Genomic DNA, 22,100 nt, shown 5'->3' on the forward strand with positions numbered 1-22,100 from the left:
ACTCTGGGACCTTGGTTTCCAAATGAGATGCAAAATTTGCTCTCATCAGAAAAGAGGACTTTGGTCCACTGTGCTTTATTAAATCCAGAGTCAACGCAGCCATCTACCAGGACATTTTCAGAGCACTTCATGCTTCCTTCATTTTCCAGCAGGATTTGCACCGGCCCACACTGCCAAAAGAACCAAAACCTGGTTCAATGACCATGGGATTACTGTGTAATTACTGTGTGATTTCATGTAATATTCTAATTTTCTGAGATTTTGATTTTGTGGTTTTCACAAGCTGTAAGCCATAATCATCAAAATTATAACAAATAAAGGCTTGAGATATCTCACTTTGCATGTAATGAGTCTATATAATATACAAGTTTCACTTTTTTAACGGAATTACTGAAATAAATCAACTTTTTGATGATATTCTAATTATATGACCAGCACCTGTACATGATTCTATCAAACGAGGATTTTTGAGTTGGATTATAACAGTCATTATGACATTATAGTCATTGCGAGTCAATCACGAAACCTGTCAGAAGCATCCAGGTCTCGTTTCAAAATAAAAAGAAAGAAATAAGAAATTATATTTAGAATAAAATAGTCTAATTTTGAACCTTTACGGCATTTGTACACATTGACATTATTTTAATAAGCAAAAAAAGAAAGAAAGAAAGTCTCATAATGTGCCCGGACCTTTTACTTTAGCTATTTAAGTTTATATATATAAATACACAAAAAAACTGCATTAAATCATGAAATTGTGATATAAAGAAGTAATATACAAAAAAGACTAGACGCTTAATGGTCCTAAAATACTGCAGGCTTCATTGTCTTTATGCAAAAATATAATTTATTTTTATTTTGGGCTAAAGGTGCGTTCATGGAATGTCGTAATTATCGCAATTAGGTGATTTAAACTGATAAAAAGCGTTCATGTAGAACATAATTCCCAGTCCGATTACGTCGACAGCTCCGAATATAACGTCACGTGTTGTCATCTGGACTCGGTCTTTATCGTGAACGCAGCATTAAACCGAGGCTTGTTGACAGCTGTGTATTAACTAAATACCAGTCTTAATCAAGGTAAATTAACAATATTCGGGTCTAACTTTTGTAGGTATGAACAAACATGACACATTGTAGATAACAGATTGTTCTGATACATGTGGTAGAACATTCTGAAATAGTGGGTTAAATTGATCGGTTGAAATATGCTATTGAAGAACGCAGAAAAGAGCTGTTTGTCTAGTTGAAACGGTCCAAAACTAATCTAGTTAATCGATAATAACACATTTTAACATCTGCCTCTAGGTACTTGGGAGGCATGCAGTGAACGTCAGAAAGGGGTTTAGCCTTCATTCTTGGGATGAGTTTGACATTTAAGTGACAGCTGTTTAGACCTGTAGTTACGCGAGCTAGAAAATAAACCACACCCACTTGGAATTTTCGGCCAATGGGGTTTTGAACTGGAGAGGCGGGACTTACTAAAGCATTGTTTACGTCTGTCGTGAAAGTAGGTCACAGAAAAGTGTGACAGTTAGCTGGTGCCTGCCTGGTGGACAGAATCCGATTGCCTTCACAGATACATACATTACAGTGTCATAATAAAATCTTTAGGTATACGGGACCCAACGATCGCGGTGGTATCCCTAAAAGGCAGGTAAGTTTGCTTGTGCTTGTCCTAGTGAATGCAGCAGCCAGGATGTAGCGGTGCTAAGTCCGCGAGCCTCCGTTAGCGCCAAGATCATATGTCGAAGCCTGTTGCACTTTCTTACAATTATTATCAAATGGGCTGGTGTAATATTGAAATCCAAAAAGGATTCCATATTATTAGTGTGACTACAGGCGATCTGTTCTCCTATAAGCGAATAAGCCTTCATCTCTGCAGACAGACTTGCAAGGTACCTGGCTCTCGCTGACCACTTTCTGCGAGGCCTAACAAGAGAACATGTTTTTTTTATTTAATTTTTTGTGGGGAATCTGTCTTTAGGAGATACAGTATACCGACATGTCAGCTAGTTCATAATGACTGCTTATGCGAAATGAAATAACTGAATGCACATAATTGACTGTTAAACTGAGCGTGTTGCCTGTTTACATCTCGCGCGAAACACTACAGTGTAGCTTTACGAGCGCAGCTCACGCGCAACGGGCTGACAATAAAACATAAGATAAGATAAGACAATTCGCTTGTCCTTTTAGAAATTATTTTAAGCAGGTGAGGTAGGGACAGAAAAGTTTATGGCTTATTAAACTAATGTATTGGTACACTGTATAATAACACACAATTCCTTAAAGTGATGTCCTGGCGGGATATTTGTTTTTAATGAACATACAAGTTCAAATAAAGCATCAAAATATGAGAATATTGTATATATTTTTAAATTTAAGGGGAGGACTAAACACTAAACCTCGTTATGGTAATTATCTGTCAAAATAGAAAAAACTGCACAAAAAAGGCAAACTACTGCTACAGGTTTTATTTTACTATGCAATATATATGTGTGTGTGTGTATATATGTATATATATATATATGTATATATACAGTACTGTGCAAAAGTCTTAAGCATGTTAATACCCCCCCCCCCCCCAAAAAAAAAAAAGGTTGCAAGCCAGTTATTTATATCTTTTGCTGTAGTGTGTCAGTAGGAAATAACAGTTTACATTTCCAAACATTCTTTTTGCCATTAATTGTAATAATCCAGTGAGATTTGTGTATGCACAAGGAGTCTGACAACAGCCGGTATGATCTGATCTCTCCATCATCGAGTCCGTCTGTGATTAGATGAAGAAACAGAAGAAACTGAGACAGACTAAATCCAGAAGAACTGCGGGAACGTCTCCGAGACGCTTGAAGAAACCTTCCTGCAAAGCTACCTGAAAAACTATGCGCAAGTGTACCTGGACAAAAGCCGTTTTAAACGCAAAGGGTCGTTACACCATATATTGATTTGAATTAGTTAATAGAAGTTAAATCATAAATAAATTCAATTTGTGATTTTATTTTTGAAAGCATTCTCACTTTACAGCATTTTAACACAAGTGCCAGTACTTTTCACAGTACTGTAGCTTTGCAGGAAGGTTTCTTCAAGCATCTCGGAGACGTTCCCGCAGTTCTTCTGGATTTAGTCTGTCTCAGTTTCTTCTGTTTCTTCATGTAATCACAGACGGACTCGATGATGGTAAGATCAGATCATACCGGCTGTTGTCAGACACAAATCTCACTGGATTATTACAATTAATGGCAAAAAGAATGTTTGGAAATGTGAATGTGTATATATATAAACCTACCTGCAAAGCTACATTACTGTGAAAAGTTTTGATAATGCTTTCAAAAATGTCATAAATAGATTTTTTTTTAATGATTTAACTTCTATTAACTAAATCAAGTCAATATTTGGTGTGACCACCCTTTGCGTTTAAAACAGCTTTTGTCCAAGGGACACTTGCTCATAGTTTTTTCAGGTAGCTTTGCCACAGTTTTGGTCACTGGATTTAGTCTGTCTCAGTTTTTTCAGTTTCTTCATGTAATCCCAGATGATGGTGAGACCAGATCTCTGTGTGTATCATACCAGTTGTTGTCAGACTCCTTGTGCATACAAAAATCTCACTGGATTATTACAATTAATGGCAAAAGGAATGTTTGGGAATGTAAAGTGATATTATGTCCTACTGACAAACTACAGCAAAAGATATAAATAAAATATTTTTTGTGAAAATAGTAATGTGCCTAAGACTTTTGCACAGTACTGGAAATTGTCACAAAGCTTTAATCTGCTAATATGTGACTATAAGACACGAAGATAGTAAGATATTATGAACATCATGACTTTCAGAGATCATTGTGAAAAGTGCTATACAAAGAAATTCGACTTGCCTTGACAGTGTGTCTCTCCAGCAGGACTGTTTGTTCTCTTTGTTTATGCTTTATGTCAAACAACTGTTGTGTCTGTGATGGACAGGTACGGTGGCTCCTGGTTGGCATGTCAAGGCGGAGCAGAAACAGCAGGGCGTGGAGGTACGTGTGGAGTGGAATCCGACGGGATGCAGATGCGAGAGCGCTGGTGCTCGCCTCCGAGAGTGACGAGTGGAGTTATGATCGCCAGCAGGTTGGTGTGGATGATGTGAAAATGCCTTTAGATGAGGCAGCAATTATTTTTTTAGTATGAGATGGCCTATTGTCTGAAGTGCTGAACATCACAAGAGCTGTTTCAGTTCAAAAAAGCACAAATGGCTGACAAAACGGACCGAAACTATGTCAGATCTGAATTTGCACGCATTTGTCCTGCAGTACAGTGACTCTGATTCCGAAGCCGAGTATCCAGCCATTGTGCCGGCGGTTCCGAGTGCGGTGCCTGTAACGGGAGAGTCGTACTGCAGCTGTGATTCACAGATGGAGCTCAGCTGTAACCCACGGCTCCGGGGTTACACACACTTGCGAGACTGCCACTGTGGAGAAGATGACCAAGGTGGTGCCAAATGCAACATTAATATATTATTTTTTTACCTTGATCATGCTTATTATGACTGAACTTGTTCTCTTATTGGCTGTTTACTTGTTTGTCAGATTTTGACTGGGTGTGGGATGAGGGCAGCCGGTCGTCTGCAACGCTGCTGAGCTGTGAGAACAGGAAAGTGAGCTTCCACTCAGAATATAGCTGTGGAACGGCTGCCATTCGCGGCTCCAAAGAACTCTTGGAGGGACAACACTTCTGGGAGATTAAAATGACTTCCCCTGTCTATGGCACAGACATGGTGAGAGACAAGAGTGTGTCTTTATGTGTGATTTGTGTGGTAGTAATATTCAGCATGGTTAGGAATAGGATGCATTCTGCTTATTTTGGGCATCTTATCTGAAAAGGGCTGATTCTATACTTAGACATTTAGCAACATGGCTGATTCAGCAGACCGAAGCATAACTGTCAGCATACAGCTAATGAGGATGAAACTTGCTGAATCAATTGAGTTTTCCCTAGATGTGAGCCACATTGCTTTACTTTTTCTTTTTGAAAATGTGTACACTTCAGTTCAAAAGTTTAAGGTCAAATGTTTTGGGGAATTTTTTTTTTTTCTTACCATTAATCAAAGAATCCTGAAAATATGTATTTCCAAAAAAATATTAAGCAGCACAACTGTTTTCAACATTTTGTTTCAGTTACACTCAGTTTCTTGAGCAGCAAAAGGATCATGTGACACTGGAGTAATGCTGAAAGCTCTTTGGTACAGCTGAAAGTACAGCTTTGGCATCACAGGAATACATTATATTTTAAAATACTTAAATAGAAAACAGTTTTTTAAATTGTTAGGAAATTTTGCAGTTTTACTGTATTTTTGATCAAATAAATGCCTGGTGAGCGTAAGAGACTTATGTACCAACCCCTTTGAATGGTAGTGTATATGGGATTGTTTATTCCTAATGGTTGAATTCTCTGTGTGTGTTTATGTAGATGGTTGGTATTGGCACGTCAGATGTGAATCTAGACAAATACAGACACACATTCTGCAGCCTGCTGGGAAAAGATGAAGACAGCTGGGGTCTGTCATATACAGGTAAAATGGGTTCAGTTCACAAACACATACTAATGCTTCAAACACCTAGACTATATACAAGGCATAGTGCATAAGGATTCTTCTGTAATGTAATGTATGAATGTGTTTTTGTCAGGTTTGTTACATCACAACGGTGATAAAGTGAGCTTTTCGTCACGATTCGGACAGGGATCCATTATTGGTGTTCACTTGGACACTTGGCACGGCACCCTCACCTTCTTCAAAAACCGCAAGTGCATCGGTAAGAGCTAATCTTACACATGACAAACTGCTTTCAGCTACGGTCTTATCTTATCTTGTTTTTGAAATATAATGCACATTTTTAAGTGTCACTTTCTCTCTACGAGAGATAATATATGTGCAGTGAAGTTCTTTTAGTTAACTGTAAGAAACAGTAATAAAATATTGTTATAATTTTATATTATTGTATTATTTTTCTATTGGGTAGTTTATATATATATGTATGTATGTGTGTGTGTGTATATACATTACATTTTCTCTCCTTTTTTGCAACATAACTTTAAATGAGGTTAAATGTTAATTATAATTATTTATTTATAGAAGTTAGTATAGTAATTATTTTTAGTAGTTAATAGTATTTATTTGAAAATGTGCCAGTTAAGGGTTGTGCTTTGCATCCATATGCATAAGAAATGTCCTAGCTGTGTTTAGTGATCATGGTTTTACAAGACTATAATAATTAGTTGTTCAGACAACCCACTGACTAGTCTTGTGTGAAAATCTGTAATTGCACATCCCTGGGTTTTGGAGATCAGACACTACTGAACAATCACACACCTGTTAAACCACACATTTAATACCATTTAACCTGTATGTCGCTGTGTGTGTGGCAGGTGTAGCAGCTACAGAGATGAAGAATAAACATGTTTTTCCGATGGCGTGTTCCACCGCGGCCAAAAGCAGCATGAAGGTGATTCGCTCGGTCTCCGCTGCCACCTCTCTACAGTACCTTTGTTGCTCACGACTCCGCAAGCTGCTCCCGTCCGGAGTCGATGCCCTTCGAGTCCTGCCCCTGCCGCCCGGCCTCAGACATCTTCTTCACTCCAAACTGGGATGGGTGCTGAGCCTGGATCATACGCACATCCACTCGAACACACACACCCCGCCAGGACCCTCGTCGGGCAGTGACTCTGAGGGCTGCTCCTCGGACCCGGAGGCCTGCCAGCGGAAACGTTGCCGCTGGACCTGAGACTGCGTGTGCCGTGTGCACATCCACTCAGCTTGTCATTATGCACACATTAGAAAATGTCTCTACAGATAAAGAAGAATCGACATATATAAACACTGGACTTGTGCTGCCAATCACAGTGGTGGATAACAGAGCTTGCTGAATAACCTTGAAAAGAATTCAAGGTCAGTCAAGTCTGTTTTACTAGTTTGTCGCTAAATATTCAACTAGCATTCAAGGCTAGGTAGTTTGCCCCATCAGTTGACATTTGGATATATATATATATTACAGTATTCATAGTCAGTTTTTATTCTGGTGTGAACTCCCAGTGGAATGAAGACGCAAGAAGCAAGAAATGAACCTCATAAACCTGTTCTGATGTGGGGAACAATAACATGCAACCATATGAAACACAGGCAAACACTCAAACTGTTTCCATGCACAAGGAACACAAACAATACATGACACCTTGAGTGAACTGTAAATTTCTTCATTACTGGCGTCCCTTGGGGGTAGAAATCGTTACCTGATCTCCTCTGAAGTAATGCATATTCAAATGTCATGCTCCATTACAGGCCCGTCAAACATCTCAGCACTTCAGAGTGCCAAGGTCTGTTTCCTCTTCATGTTTAAACAACCATTGTATGTTTTTACTCTATTCTTATTTTATCAAACTTGGACTTACCAACAGACAGTAAGTAACAACAGTGACGTCATTATGAATATTGTCTGCATAAATGTGTTTTAAATACCATTACATTGAAATGGTGAGGACAATGCCTGTGTATTTTGACAGTTTTTGTCTCTAGGAATTACTTTGGGCCCTAGTTATTATTACTCAAAGTGTGTGTGTATGTGTATCTGAACAGTATTTCCAGAGAAACTGTTATCCTGAAAATACCTTGATGCAGTTGTCAAACTGACTGATGCTAACTGACGTGGAGGTTGATTCAGTTTTCAATCTGTGCAACATCTCTACATGAGGTTCATATTGAATTCATATGGGGTTTATATTGCAGGTTTTGTAATTCATTGTTTAAAAAAAAAAAAAAAAAAGGCAAATCATGTTTTTGTTATGCATAAAGCACTTTTTGCTCTTAATGTATGTATAGAAATATATACATGTCATGTCCCTATACTGTGTTCTGCACGTATTGTATGTCATAAGCGCTCTCTCTTTCTCTCCCATTCACTCTCTCTTTATTCACTTCTCTCTTCCTTCTCTCGCTTCTTCTGTAATATACATTAAGCATGGCCTTTTATACGAGTCAAGAAAAAAAATAAGGAAAATTATATATGCATTAAAATAGGGGCTGAATATGTTTTTGTTTGTTCTTTTTGAGATCTTAATAAAGGTTTCTAAAAATCAATCATAGAGTTGCTCTTATTACAAAAAATGTAAACACAACTCATACTTTTGGATGATGCATTTCTAATTAATTTTGTACAGTATATTTCTGACAAACTGTTGCATAATGAAAGTGCTGCAGAAGAGATTATTTATGTAGGTCTGTTTATGCTACTGAACAGATTTATGGTCACTTAAATTGAGAAACATCTGAGATATAGCCTCTCAAATATTGCTGTTCGTCGGTCTAAGCGGAACAGGAACACGCACGCGCGTTTCGCACGGACCGATTTCCGTGACGGACAGCAGCAGTGTGGAGGTCAAGTCAAACAGATAGGTAAGATAACTGTCGTTCACTGGAAAATGAATTAGAATGTGCGCGTACTTGCATTTATTAAATTCACTTTTCTTCTTATGGCTTTGGCTGTAGTGCTTTGCGTTCACCCCTATGTTTAGTATCTTATTATTTGTTGTAGCACGTGCAGCATTGTGTTCCCAAGACTGTTTAGCTGGTTGTTTAGCTGGTTCGTTGAAAGTAGCTGCTGTTCAGATGTGTCTGTTTCATATATTTTTCGTTTTACATTAGCATACGTCTTAAATAATGAGGGGAAATTGGCAAAATTGATAACGGTTCCTGTCTCATACGGATTTTCAGTAGACAGATCAAAACTATATCTGCAAATCACATCTCTATTTATTATTGAGTGGCCTTTTAAATATGCCTTCAAACCTATATGTATTAATTTGAAGAAAAACTAATTATTTTTCTTTGTTTTTTTTTTTGTGTGTGTGACATGAATCCCATATGAGTCTCTTAACTGACTCGTATGCGATTTTTCATACAATACTTAATATAACTTTTAGACATAATAATAGACTTGGCAATATTTAAGACTTTTTCTTTGTGAGTTCCCTGGTTTCAATATACAGTAAAATCCAAAAGTCTAAATTAATAGTTTAAATTCTTCTATTTTGTATTTTACATTTTTCTCACGTTTCATTTCAGGTTATATTATCAGCAGCATATCAATTTGAGTGAATAGCTAAACTGAACATTCCATGAATTTTAGGATATCTCAGTATTTGATATACCCTGATATTTGCATTAATGACTGCAGAACTCAAGCTGCATGAACTCCACAAGTTTGTGTGAAACCTGATGTAATATTTATGTCATATTTTGGTGCTTATTTTTTTGTAATTTTTTTTTTTATTGGTCATCCAGGCAACATGGTAAAGAAAAAGCGTCTGAGGCTAATAGCCGAGATGGCACGGAAGATCCGGGCCTACCGGGAGCTGAAGAATCGGCCCCAGGACTCTCAGCGTTATGCCTTAGACTACGACACCATGACACGGCCCTTCACTGGCAAAAAGCTGCCTGTGTTGGCTTGGAAGGATGTGCAGAGAGAAACCCGCCTCTTTACTTTACTAGCTGGCATGCGCATGTTTGGTGTGGGTCGACTCTTCACACGCAAATCATGGCTGGACGAGCATACAGAGCCATGCTACTGGAAAATAACAAAAGTCAAGGTGGATTATACAGCAGAGGTACGTTCTGTGACTATTTGAATTGTACAAATGTTTATGTATTGAGGTCAGTGCATGTGTGAATTCAAACGCTGATGTTTTCTCATTTAGAACATGGATCATGGGAAAGCATGGGGAATTTTAACATTTAGAGGTAAGAAAAGACCTTTTCTGTGAACACAACCATAAATAAAGGCAATTCTTTTCAATAAAGTTAGTTCCTTAGAAAAAAAAAATCTTTCCTCTTTTGTTCTGCCATATGACTTCTACTCTAGCTATGTACTAATTTGATATTTGTGGCATTGCTAATATATTTATGATCAATTATTTTGAAAGTCACTTTGAATAAAAGTATGCTTAATGTAAATGCAAGATTAATAACTAGTTGTTTTTATACTGGCCTCTTGTGGAGTAATTGTGATATAAGGGATATTTTATATAAGTTGAAATTTAGCTCAGTTAATCAGCACCTAATATTTTACAGTGGTGTATTTGGAGCAGATTAAGACAGTTTTGATAAAGATGTATCACAGTTTCCACAAAAATATTAAGCAGCACAACTGTTTTCAACATTAATAATAATAATAAATGTTTCTTGAGCAGCAAATCAGGAATAAAAAAATAATTAAATTTAGAAAAATGTATTTTATTTTATTTTATATTTTAATACATTTTAAAATATATTAAAATAGATAACATCATAACATTTTGTACTATATAAATGTAGCCTTGGTGAGCAGAAGAGACTTCTTTCAAAAACATTAAGAAAAATCATACTGACTGCAAACTTTTGAGCAGTAGTGAATAAGTGACAGCATTACATATACGTAAAGAAATGTAGCAAGCAAACAATTAAAACATGTAGCAAATAAATACAGCAGCCTCACTGTGACATTGTTTGGATGTATTTCAGGTAAAGAGGAGTCCACAGAGCGCGAATTGGATAAGGTGATGTATCATGACTGGCGGCTGGTTCCCAAACATGAAGAAGAGGTCTTCAAGAGCTGTGAACCCGTTCCTGAGGCCCCTGTCCGTTATGTGAAATACCCGCCTCTGCTGCGTGCCATGATCCTGGCCCAGCAAGCCAAAGAGCTGGGTGTGGATGCCAGCACTATCCCAGAGCCCTCTCTACCTTTGAAACGGGATATCATGCTCAATTATGACTACTTCAGGAGTCAGGATGAGAAGAAACAAGAGGGTACACCTGTCTGATGCTCAGGTCCACTTGAAGGTCATGCTGTGGAGATCTGAGTTCTGTTGCAGTGGTCTTGATGGAAACTTCATTTCTTGTTCCTAATTTTATGGGCACTGCTTGCAGTGAAGGCTGCTTTGTGTTTAATGTTATGCTTTATTAGAACAAAATATAGCCAAGTTTTTTATCCATCTTCCTTGCATTATGTGGCCTAATCACTGAGAGGGAAAAAAGGAGATTTCTTCAGCACAATTGGACAGGTGACCAAACCCAAAAATATAATCCTCTGTGGAAAGACTTTGTTTTTATTATCTGTGTTAATATATGTGTAATATTCTTTACAATATGTGAGCTAAATAGTATTAAGTTGTGTGTATTATTACAGATGTTGAATAAAAATGGGTAAACTTACTTTAGTCTAATTTTGTAGTAGATCATGAAGCATCCTTCAGACCTCTTTAAAGATTGATTTTCAATCAAATTTGTGTAAACTTCTGTGTGAAATTTACAAAACTGGTAAAAAAAAAAAAAAGTCCAGATCATATTTGATCCAGATCATATCATATTTGTTCCAGGTTTATCTAGTCTAGATAATTGCGTGTGCACGCTTTTCTTAAGCAGCCCTAGAGGTCGATCATGGATCAAATCCATCCACCACAGCAATCAGCATGTATTTTGTGCTGTTTTGTGCGTTTGAGACATGGTGTTTTCCTCATTGCAAAATTTACATTTCACAGGTATATTCTCCATCTGTGAATGTTAGAAAGTCGTGCAAATATCTCCATTTTGCTGCTAAACTTCACATTGAACGAACGCTTCTGCGCGCCAAATAGCACAATAATTCTGACTAAAATATACATTTTGCTTAAATTAATATGCAATATTTTATAACACCAGAAATATCTTAAAACTATAATAATTTATCTTTAGTATGTTGGATAAGCTGCGGTGAACTTATAGCTCATTACACTCATATATTTTATAGGCTCGGCTACTTGTAAAATAAAAAATTTAACAGAAGTAATTCAAGGAAGACATTTTTAAGAAACCAAATATAATAAAGATACAAAATAGAGTTTTGGGTTTACGACCTATGCTACTTAATAAAGATGACTGACTTATTTAGAATGTTGAGAATTACAGCTTTTAAAGCAATACAATTTTTTTGGAGAAAGCAAGAATCCCCAGTTTTAAATGACTGGTTGGATTTAGTTTCTAAAGTTCTCTATGGAGAGGATAACATGAAATTAAGAGCGATAGTAGGCTATACATTTTGAAAAGATATAGGCAATAGAATATTCTATAAAATATTTGCTGATGGACATTAGATGTGCCTTATTTAGAATTTTAAACCTACAAGTAAGTGTATTTTTATGATAGCAATAACTGTAAAGGGACTATTGTAATGGGGTAAATCAAATGTAGGCTAATATACTGTAGGCCAATTACTAAACTCAGATTAACCCTATTCCTACCAGTTCAAATTTAGTCTGTGCTTTTGTAATTATGTATGAATTATCAAATAAAACAGCTCAAACATTCATTTTAGTCTGGGACTAGATTTAAGCATTGTCTGTGAGACCGGCGGGGGAAGATGTTTTAAGTAGTGCGGAGTGCGGACATACAAAACCAGGCAAGCATGCGCATGTCACCTAGCGACACTCCTCAGCGCGCGCACGCGTCTCTCCCCCTTCTCTCTTCCGAAAACTCCTCCTGAGCCCGCCCGCCCGGTTCCCTGCTCTGCGAAGATGATCATACTTTGCTTAACAATATTTGCGAACGTTTTCAAGATGGGTAAGTAGTGCCTTATGGACGTCTTTGTCGTTTTATTAGCAAAATAAAATTTAAAGTGATGGAACAACTCAAGCAGTCCTCATGTCGCCGGCTTATTTTAATTCATCTCTTGAGTTATTGTTTGCTAGGCTGACTAACGTTATCAGATGTACACGTTACAGCGCTACGTATGTACGCACATAATGCTATGTTTTAGGAGAGGTTGTTATAGGCATAAGGTGATGCGAAGTAATAGCAACATGCAGTAACGCAAGCATTTCGCTGTAACACATGCGGCCCATATATACGTCATTCGTGCACTACACAAATATTTTACCACCTAAAATGTGTTTTGGGTCCTAGTCTAACTCTGTTAACGAATTAGCATGTGATATTGATCATTAACATAAAAATTAATAATCTGAGTAATAAAAAAACGGGTAATAAAATGCTTTCTCTCCTTGTTCTTGACTTTATCCTATTGTGTTCCTGCGATTGGTTCTTCAGTGTTTTGCTGCTCCGTGATTGGTCCGTTAGTGTGTAGCATTAGCGCGCGCGAGACGGCTGCGGTGCACACACACACATATAATGGGCTCTAAAAGGTCATTATCCGACATGAAAGAGCTCGCGGTCGCGGATCTAGCCGCAAAACACTCGAGGATTATTGAATCAGGTATGCAGAAGAATAGCCTACGTGCTCTTACGAAGACGTCTCTCGAGTCATTTTAACACTTTTGTTCTGCAGGGACCTTAAACAGAAATAGATTGCGCTAAAACGATATCGACGACTAATATACGATTTTCATAAAGTTATAATAATATTCATTTGCAAGTAAATACAAATAATACATTTGAAATGGAGTCAACGTCAGTTATGACCTACACTAGGTGGCGAGGGCTAAGAGGTTTAATGCTTGCGGTATTAATAGGATACGGCATATTCTACTTTCATATTTTTTTTAATAATGTGTAGATCGATTATGATTTTATGCGTATTTTAAGTGAGATGTATAGTATGCGTATTTTATGCGTATTTTAAGTGAGATGTATAGTAACGAAGTAGAACTACTTCACTACTGTACTTAAAGGAGAAGTTCACTTTTAAAATGAAAATTCTGTCATCATATACTCACCCTCATGTTGTTTCAAAGATGTATGAATTTCTTTCTTCTGCTGAACAGAAAGGAAGATATTTAGAAGAATATCAGTAACCAGACAGTTTTTGGGTCCCATTGACTTCCATAGTATATTTTTTTCCTACTATGGAAGTCAATGGGACCCAAAAACTGTCTGGTTACTGATATTCTTCTAAATATCTTCCTTTCTGTTCAGCAGAAGAAAGAAATTCATACAGGTTTGAAACAACATGAGGGTGAGTATATGATGACAGAATTTTCATTTTAAAAGTGAACTTCTCCTTTAAGTACTAAAAGGCTGTATCTGTACTTTACTACAGTATTATTTTTTTCTCCTACTTCCACTTTTACTTGAGTACATATTTTCGGTGAGTTTAATACTTTTTCTCCGATACATTTTTTTATGTGCTGCATCGTTACTCGTTACAATTATAGAAATGTTACGAATCATCTCTGCCAGAGCGGTAGATGGCTCTGTCACCAGGTTTGATGAAGCTGGACCAGCGAATCAAGCGATGAAGAAGACCGCGCGCGCCGCGCTCCCGTTCCGCCTTTCGCCCTGCTTCCTGCCTCCATTGAGAACACTTGAGCTTTGTTAGTTTGTTTCGAGATGGCAACACCAACTTCAACTTCGAGCGATCGTGGCGGTGAGGGTGAGGAAGGAGACCAGAGTCCATGTTTTCATTTGTCGGAGTGAAAGACAATTCATAGTATAACGTTAGAATGAAGTGCGTAACTGTTAGCCGTCATGAGGACGCCGACGCACCGAATCGTTCTTTGTTTAAATAGTTTAAAGTTACTATTAGATGTAATGTTATTACCTTGACAAATTATACATCATTAAAATTATATAAGACTCAAGTTTCAGTATTTGAGCACTATTTTATTCTGAGAAACTTATAGGGACAGTTATGTCTTAATTTGTGTCAGGAGTTATGTAATAGAAAAAAATAGTCGATACCTTTAATATGAATTATGAGCGTCAGCCGCTCCCATACGCGTCCCTCAGGGCTTTTAGCTTAAAAATGTGCAGATTTTGACAAATATTGATAGATTTCATAGGTTTACGTCAGATTTCTATAGAGAGGAATAATATTTATTGAAATTATAACCAAAATGGGCCGATGTAATCATTATGAGCGCTGGATACTCTGATGTACTGTGTTTTCAGTCCATACTGGCAGCCTGAGGGCGCCCTATGCACATTTAGTCCATATATGGAACACATGATGAAGAGCCATTCCAGGAACTCCCTGACATAAACAAAGCTTCCAGAGATCGCTGTTACATGCTGATAAATACCCAATAAGCTGTGGAGAAAAAAGGCACAAGCAGGGAAGAGAAGAGAGGGATGCTTTAGGGACATATTTGATCTGTTTTTGTTTACAAAGAGTTAAGCTCAGTGTTTTAATGTGCTCTTGTACATCCCTGTCCTTGTACTGCTGCTTCAGCCAAATTAATTGTGAGTGTCCTAAACATTTGAAATAATATAAACAATATGATGTTCAAACTTTTGACTGTTTTCTTTAATAACTTAATAACACAATACTTTTACTTTCAGTACTTTAGTAAATTTTAAAATAAACTACTTGCAATACTTAAGCACAAAAAATGTTTAATACTTAAGTACTTCTACTTAAGTGTTGTGCTTAAAGAACACTTACCGAACTACCTTACTTACCGAATAAACAAATAAATGGGAATAAAATATTAATTTGTTTTATTATATTGACCGCGGAGAGACCATCCATCACAGAACACTTTTGCATTTTTACATTTTCAGAAAACATCACTTAGTATGATTTATAAGCTGTTGTCCTCATGAGGACCAAAACATGTCCCCACAAGGACAGGGATTTCTGATATTGCCATTTTTGTGGTAACATTGTGTGGTAACATTAGAATACCACTCAAACTAACTTCTACAAGATAGACCCGTTTTATTTTTTGTAATAAAGTACTTAAAAAACAAGCGATGTCATTGAGAAGTCGAGGGGGTTTAAAAGGGTTTAATTTCAGATATGTTTTTCAGGATGGACTGGCCCAAACGAGCGCACGTTCATTGCAGTGAAGCCAGATGGTGTTCAGCGCAGACTGGTGGGCGAGATTGTCCGCCGCTTTGAACTCAAGGGTTTCAAACTGGTCGGCATGAAGCTCCTGCAGGTGAGAGCACCACTGGAGTATCTTTCACTGAGCTTTCATTAAGAAAATGAATAATATATCATAAGAAATATATCATCTGTATTAATACAGTAAATGCTTGTAGGCATCAGAGGAACAGCTCAAAGAGCACTACCGGGACCTGAGGGAGAAGCCTTTCTACAGCGGCTTGGTCAAATACATGAGCTCAGGACCCATTCTTGCTATGGTAAGAAACACATTGTCTCCGTATATAGGTCCAATAGGATTTCTGTACTTGCGCTGCTATGGTGTTCCTATGAAGATGTCTAACTTCAACACTTTATGTGTGGGTATTTATATATGTTTTATTAGGTATGGCAAGGGCATGATGTGGTTAAGACCGCCAGAAATATGCTTGGAGAGACAAATCCAGCAGACTCTCTCCCAGGCACTATCAGAGGAGACTTTTGCGTGGAAGTGAGCAGGTTAGTGTGTGTGTGCATGTTTGACTGGATGGATGGATGGATGGACGACTGGATGTTAAATTGTTTTTCTTTTGCAGGAACGTGATCCATGGCAGTGATTCAGTTGAAAGTGCTCAGAGAGAGATCTCGCTGTGGTTCAAGCATCACGAGTTGATCTGCTGGGAAGAGTGCAGTCACAACTGGATCTACGCCTGAAAGACATCATGTTGCACTCATCGTAACACACAGCTTCATCTGCATCTGATACCTGCTCCTCGCAGAGTAAAGGCTGCTCTGCTCAAGCCATAGAGTGACCAAAATAATAAAGGAAAAGGTAGCTTATGATGACATTTGTCTGGATCACTGAAATCCAATCATTGGTCAAGGTTTTTTTTGAATGTGACCATTTTCTTACTGCTTTACTCATGCTGTTGTGAACATGTGTGAGGTTTTCTTTGCAAATATGCAAAAATATATTACAGATATTCAATTTGTTACTAATCTTTGGTGGGTTGGTAAGTTATAAGTCATACACTACTCTAAAGTTACTTAGTGTTTACATCCACTCGAAAGACATTGTTTACATTTTTACATCCAACTTTTGATATGAGCATTCTTCTTGTCATCTTGATGCACTATGTAAAAATACATTTATTATTCATGACTCAAAGAGAAAAGCAATAATGAATGACAAATGGCCAGCTTGCTCTGAAAAACTTAAATGTCCCAATAATGCTTGGTCTTGCTCTAGTCTAGTGGTTGGAACTCACTTGACCAAACTTTACAAATAAATGATTCCTTTGTTCATTGATCTTTGTGTGTATTATTTTGTGTCAACTATACCATTCAAAAGTTTGGGGGTCGCTAAGCTTTTAAAAATGTTTTTGAAACATTAAAACATTCTCTTATGCTCACCAGAGCTGCATTTATTTGATCAAAAATATAATATAAACAGTAAAATTGTGAAATATCCGATTTTAAAATGACAGTATAGTAGAATTATTTGACGAATAGAAAGTTTGAAAGAAGAGCATTGATTTGAAATAAATCTTTTGTCACTTTTGATCAATTTAATGTGTCCTTGCTGAATCAAAGTATACATTTCTTTAAAAAGAAAAATTGAATGGTAGAGTGTTTTCCTCTAAAATATATTTGTATGACGTATTGATGAAATTAAATTATGACAGCATTTCAACAAATGATGGCACTGACGACAGAAGCATTCAGCACATAAACATGTTTATTTCTTAATACTTAACCACACAGAGAACACAGAGTGATGATTTACATACAAGGCGACTGGGCGGGACGTCCATCTCTTTCAAACCTGCAGCCAATCGAAGGCTTCAGTTCAGCTGTTAACCTCATGCTTAATCCAAAAGGGAAGTTAGCAGATCCAGTCAGCACACATTTCACTTAGGTTGAAAGAGGGCTAGCTGCAATTGGTTAAAGTGATTTTGCGTGCTTTTTTTAAAAGTCAATTTAGTTGAATATTCTTTTACATATTTACTTAATGAGCTGAAAAATCCTTAATACCCACAAATCCTGGCCACCATTTATTTGATTATCCTCACATATTCAATCATTTCTCTCTGCAGTGCATGATGTATTCCAGTATTTACATAAGTCTCTTTTGCATTTTCCTTGTTGTTCATCTAGCTGGTCTTTTCAAAATGATTCCGCTCATCTCTGAAACTCTTTGAGTTCACGATGAGTTCATATCATTGAGTGATCTGTGTGCTGAGGGACTGTAAAAACAAAGGTCACGGTATTTGGCAAAAACTGGGTAGTTCTTTCAGGAACGTAGTTTGGTATTGTTTAAGCTGTTTATATGCATTTCATTTGAAATTGCCATTCAGTCATAAGTAGCAGGAAGTTCTTGAACCTTGTGTTTTTGTTGGAAAGGGAATGTTACAGGGTGGATTGAAGGATCGTACAGGTAGTTATAATTGAGGGTAGGAAAATACAGGCTGAAGGGTTCAATATAAGACTTTAAAGGGGTAGTTACAAGGCCGTGGTAGTTACATAGCTTAGGTACAGAATTCGGGGCATAGTTACAGAAAGGATTCATACTTTTATCTTTGGGGGTGGAAAGGGGGGCAAGGCAGGAGGTGTCTGTTCGTGTTACTCTGGAACATAAGACACCTGCCACACAATGATATGACTCCTCTCTGCTTTAGACAACGCTGGCTTCATCTGAGGAGGAGCTTCACCATCTGCTTCCTCTGTCTCATCCTCCCCATCACCTGAGAATGACAGAATGAAGAAGTTATGATTTTATGACCCAATGTACATAATAATTTCGCTTATGAATTACTTCTCACCAATGCGGAAGTCAATATAACCCTCTCCTCCACTCAGCACCAGGACGTTCTGAAGACTCTGAGCTTCTGTGTCCGCTGGGGCTGAGGACCCCTGAGACTCTGATGGGCTGTCCAACACGCTACCATTCAGGGTGGCCAGCACATTGCCTGGAAACAAAAGACCACATGTTTTGGGACTGACACAGCTCACTGCATTTAATATACTATTATTGATTTGACACTCACCTGGCACTGACACAAAGAACTTGACGGCATCTCGGTGTCCATGAAAACAGAGTTGAGCCTGGGCCATGGAACAGTATGGTATGAAGCTACTCTTCTCAGAGTTACTGTCATCCGCATATACATGGATCACGCCCCCTGACGATGTGGGTGACACCTTATTAGCTACAAGAGAACAGAAACCAGCAATCATAAAGCGCAATGACCAATCGCAGAAACTCACAGGAACTGCCAGAGCTTAAGTAAAGAAATGAATCTGCTGACGCATGCAAAAAAATATCCATGGATAAAAATTAAAACACTTAAAATGTACATAATGAAGACAGTAATGCACAGAGAGGCAATTCATTCATTACTAAAACATAAAACCACTGAAAAATTGTTTATTGAAATAAGTAATGAAAGTGTATATACATATATACATTTCTATAGTCTGTTGAATATATTTCTGATTTAGCAATTATATTAGATTTATGTTGCGAAAGATATATTTATCTGATAAATATGTATATGTGGATTTATATTTATATGACTCCGCATTTCCCTGTTGAAAATAATGGGAAAAAAATGACCACAACACTTTAAATAAACAATGTAGTAATGCACAGAGAAATAAGTCATCCATGACCAAAACATGCTAAAACCATTGAAAGAAAGAAAGTTTATTGAACGATGGAATAAATGAAAGAAGACCAAGGTGTTCCCAAAAGAAGTGTGATGTAACTGATCTTACGAGAATGACAGTCGTAACGCTCCATCCACACTTACCCCTCAGTCCGAGGAGCTGCCCTCGATGAAGAACTACGGCTACAGGAAGGAGGAAGTGGGAAGGGGAACAAGGCAGGACAAAAGAGCAACACTCGTGAGACAGAGCAAAAGAGGGTAGTGGTACAATAGAGAAAAAGGAACAAAGAAGAAAAGCTAGAAAGGAGATGACGACAACAGGTTTGTTGGGTAATTAATGGATTAAGGAGGTTGACCTAGCAGTTAATGATCTGGGATGATGACATTAAAGTTTGCAGGTTAATCCCAGGGTGTTGGCAACCCAATGAGCTGAAGAGTTAGTGAGATTCAAGCCTCTTTACTAGCTTAACCGGCAAGACTTCATTGGCTAGCAAGCTTCAGAATAAAGACCATGCTGGCTGACCACCAAAGAAGAGCTAACCAGCATAAACCAATGACAGGGACATGTTTTGGTCGATCAATGGAAAGGGAAAAGGTTAGGATAATCATGTGAACGCTGAAGTGTGTGTGCAAACAAACTCGCCCCAGACTTACTTTCAGTCAAAGGGATTGAGATGATAACACCATTTCCAGTCCCCACCCACAAGCGGTTTCCTCCAATCAGCAGGGCAGTTATCCTGACAAAAGAGAAGCCCAACTTTCCTGTACCTGTCAATCACAGACAACACAGCAGAATGTAAAACATTTATATTGTGACTACTGATCTTTTATATATATTAGGCAAGATGTTTCCATCAATAAATTAACATAATAATGAATTAACAATAAATTTAAATAATAATAATAATAAAGTTAGTTTACTATAGTGTAAACTTTCAGTTGAACTGCTTTTAAGGATCTGGAGAAATAAAATAAATATTATTTTGCCAAGCTAAGCCTTAAATGCTAAGAGGAGGCAATTCAGCAAACATCTTATGTCACTACTAAACTCATCTCTAACCAGAACCTATAAATAAAAAGTGTTGAAGTCACAGAAGCAAGTGTTACCCAGCATCTTGCTGACGTAAGGCTCGATATCCACGTCTTGTAGATGCTGGTGTGTGAGTGCGTGGTATAAGCGGAGCGTGGAATCCAAACGGATTGACACCCAGACACCATCACCAATCCATGCCAGCTGCCTCACCTGGCTCTCCTTGCGTGGGTGAGCGTCAAAGGATTTCTATATGAAAGAGAGAGAAACATAAAATCAAATAAAAGTCCCAAGACAAAGGTTATGATGAGGACATAACATTCGCTGTCTGAGACTCGCCTCAATCTGCATGCTCTTGGGCTGGATCACATGGATCTTGTTCTTGTTACCACACCAGACTTTGTCATGAACCACAGCCATGCATCGAATGGAGTGGTGGGGTCTTCCCAGATCCATTAGATGATAGTTGGATAGGTCCCATTGTCCATCTATGTTTCACATTACGGAGAGGAAAAAAGGAAAAAAAAGTCAGACGAAGAGCCTACGTGCTCGAAACGTTACCACCTGTGTGTGAGTCTATCATTAAATTTTTCACATTTTTGGAGCCGTGGTGTGCCGACTTGTTTCCTTTTTTATTAATTTCCTTGTTGAGCACTCAATTTGAGCAACATATAGCTTTGCTGTGGATGTGCGTGCTTTGGATCTGATTTTACATTATGGAGAGGATGAATACAAATATTTACAGCAAAACCCTGCTTTAATAATAAATGACAGTTCTTTTTCTAATAAGTTTAACATGATGAAAACCTTCAGCTCTGTGGAAGATTGCAAGTGTTCCATCAGCTAATGCAACCAAAACTCTCCCCTTCACATGTCTGAAGCACAAAGAGACAAAGACAGAAGAAAAGATTACAGAATTTTTTCATATACCTCGGGATACTTGTTATTGGTAAACATGTAAACAGTAGTATATATATATATATATATATATATATATATATATATAGTACTGTTCTAAAGTTTGGGGGACAGTAAGAGTTTTACATTTATTCAGTAAGGATGCATTAAATTGATCAAAAGCGACAGTATAGACCTTTACACTCTTACAAAAGATTTCTATGTCAAAAACATGCTGATGAACTTTCTATTCATCAAAGAATTCTGAAAAAGATATCAGGTTTCTGCAAAAACATTAAGCAGCACAGCTGTTTTCAACATTGATAATAGGAAAAAATATTTCTTGAGCAGCAAATCATCATATTAGAATGATTTCTGAAGGATCATGTGACACTGAAGACTGGAGTAATGATGCTGAAAATTCAGCTTTCCCATCATAGGAATAAATTACATCTTAAAATAGATGTAACAGTTCTTTTAAATTTGAATAATATTTCACAATATTACTGCTTTTACTGTATTTTTGATCAAATAAATGCAGCCTTGGTGAGCATAAGAGACTTCCTTCAAAAACAATAAAATTGAACGGTAGTGTACATAGTTCATTAGGATTCTACTTACACCAAACTCAGTACAGAGTCTTTGAGTTTGATTGAATGGAGGCATTTCTTCCAGTTGGACACTGCAGAGTGGACATAAAGCCTG

At 37.5% G+C, this 22,100-nt stretch overlaps 4 protein-coding genes across 37 annotated transcripts in view; 3 read left to right on the forward strand and 1 right to left on the reverse strand.

The window, feature by feature from the left end:
* Positions 1–1,501: 1,501 nt before the first annotated feature.
* On the forward strand, positions 1,502–7,764 carry spsb3a (splA/ryanodine receptor domain and SOCS box containing 3a). Of its 2 annotated transcripts, none has more exons than XM_079876630.1 (7): positions 1,502–1,657; positions 3,961–4,107; positions 4,290–4,467; positions 4,566–4,753; positions 5,446–5,548; positions 5,664–5,789; positions 6,403–7,764. In XM_079876630.1, the coding sequence occupies exons 2-7, from the start codon at positions 3,982–3,984 to the stop codon at positions 6,756–6,758; spliced, it is 1,077 nt and encodes a 358-aa protein (XP_079732756.1). In that variant the 5' UTR covers positions 1,502–1,657; positions 3,961–3,981; the 3' UTR covers positions 6,759–7,764. The 2 variants fall into 2 exon arrangements, with proteins under 2 accessions (XP_079732756.1, XP_079732757.1); XM_079876631.1 differs by having other exon boundaries at positions 1,502–1,653.
* A 559-nt stretch (positions 7,765–8,323) lies between these two features.
* mrps34 (mitochondrial ribosomal protein S34) lies at positions 8,324–11,215 on the forward strand. Its single transcript, XM_079882655.1, has 4 exons — positions 8,324–8,422; positions 9,311–9,633; positions 9,724–9,766; positions 10,526–11,215. The coding sequence occupies exons 2-4, from the start codon at positions 9,316–9,318 to the stop codon at positions 10,822–10,824; spliced, it is 660 nt and encodes a 219-aa protein (XP_079738781.1). The 5' UTR covers positions 8,324–8,422; positions 9,311–9,315; the 3' UTR covers positions 10,825–11,215.
* Positions 11,216–12,477: 1,262 nt separating this feature from the next.
* Positions 12,478–16,528, forward strand: nme3 (NME/NM23 nucleoside diphosphate kinase 3). Of its 4 annotated transcripts, XM_079882287.1 has the most exons (7): positions 13,105–13,655; positions 14,002–14,081; positions 14,174–14,366; positions 15,746–15,876; positions 15,980–16,081; positions 16,207–16,319; positions 16,397–16,528. In XM_079882287.1, the coding sequence occupies exons 3-7, from the start codon at positions 14,324–14,326 to the stop codon at positions 16,512–16,514; spliced, it is 507 nt and encodes a 168-aa protein (XP_079738413.1). In that variant the 5' UTR covers positions 13,105–13,655; positions 14,002–14,081; positions 14,174–14,323; the 3' UTR covers positions 16,515–16,528. The 4 variants fall into 4 exon arrangements, with proteins under 4 accessions (XP_079738412.1, XP_079738413.1, XP_079738411.1 ...); XM_079882288.1 differs by having other exon boundaries at positions 13,127–13,655; positions 14,002–14,360; XM_079882286.1 differs by lacking the exons at positions 13,105–13,655; positions 14,002–14,081; positions 14,174–14,366 and adding an exon at positions 12,478–12,598.
* A 990-nt stretch (positions 16,529–17,518) lies between these two features.
* Positions 17,519–22,100, reverse strand: part of mapk8ip3 (mitogen-activated protein kinase 8 interacting protein 3) — a 31,871-nt gene continuing 27,289 nt past the window's right edge. For 13 of the 30 annotated variants that reach the window (XM_079890713.1, XM_079890717.1, XM_079890736.1 and 10 more), the window contains 8 exons: positions 22,017–22,097; positions 21,306–21,373; positions 20,838–20,986; positions 20,576–20,747; positions 20,123–20,236; positions 19,613–19,651; positions 18,623–19,009; positions 17,523–18,544 (listed from right to left, as the gene is read on the reverse strand). In XM_079890713.1, the coding sequence (XP_079746839.1) occupies positions 18,423–18,544; positions 18,623–19,009; positions 19,613–19,651; positions 20,123–20,236; positions 20,576–20,747; positions 20,838–20,986; positions 21,306–21,373; positions 22,017–22,097 (1,132 nt within the window). In that variant the 3' untranslated portion in view covers positions 17,523–18,422. Of the gene's footprint in view, positions 18,545–18,622; positions 19,010–19,612; positions 19,652–20,122; positions 20,237–20,575; positions 20,748–20,837; positions 20,987–21,305; positions 21,374–22,016; positions 22,098–22,100 lie in introns of all 30 variants that reach the window. The other 17 variants (XM_079890723.1, XM_079890724.1, XM_079890726.1 and 14 more) reach the window with 2 other exon arrangements.

Source organism: Squalius cephalus, assembly GCF_949319135.1.
Source record: "Squalius cephalus genome assembly, chromosome: 1".
Taxonomy (NCBI): domain Eukaryota; kingdom Metazoa; phylum Chordata; class Actinopteri; order Cypriniformes; family Leuciscidae; genus Squalius; species Squalius cephalus.

Bases quoted from the DNA above. Each gene is read 5' to 3' on its own strand.
- spsb3a (XM_079876630.1), top strand. From the start codon at position 3,982: ATGTCAAGGCGGAGCAGAAACAGCAGGGCGTGGAGGTACGTGTGGAGT. The intron at 4,108-4,289 runs GTTGGTGTGGAT...TTTGTCCTGCAG, and splicing joins GGAGTTATGATCGCCAGCAG to TACAGTGACTCTGATTCCGA. The intron at 5,790-6,402 runs GTAAGAGCTAAT...TGTGTGTGGCAG, and splicing joins CAAAAACCGCAAGTGCATCG to GTGTAGCAGCTACAGAGATG.
- nme3 (XM_079882285.1), top strand. From the start codon at position 13,166: ATGGGCTCTAAAAGGTCATTATCCGACATGAAAGAGCTCGCGGTCGCG. The intron at 13,251-15,745 runs GTATGCAGAAGA...TATGTTTTTCAG, and splicing joins CTCGAGGATTATTGAATCAG to GATGGACTGGCCCAAACGAG. The intron at 15,877-15,979 runs GTGAGAGCACCA...AAATGCTTGTAG, and splicing joins TCGGCATGAAGCTCCTGCAG to GCATCAGAGGAACAGCTCAA.
- mrps34 (XM_079882655.1), top strand. From the start codon at position 9,316: ATGGTAAAGAAAAAGCGTCTGAGGCTAATAGCCGAGATGGCACGGAAG. The intron at 9,634-9,723 runs GTACGTTCTGTG...TTTCTCATTTAG, and splicing joins AGGTGGATTATACAGCAGAG to AACATGGATCATGGGAAAGC. The intron at 9,767-10,525 runs GTAAGAAAAGAC...GATGTATTTCAG, and splicing joins GGGAATTTTAACATTTAGAG to GTAAAGAGGAGTCCACAGAG.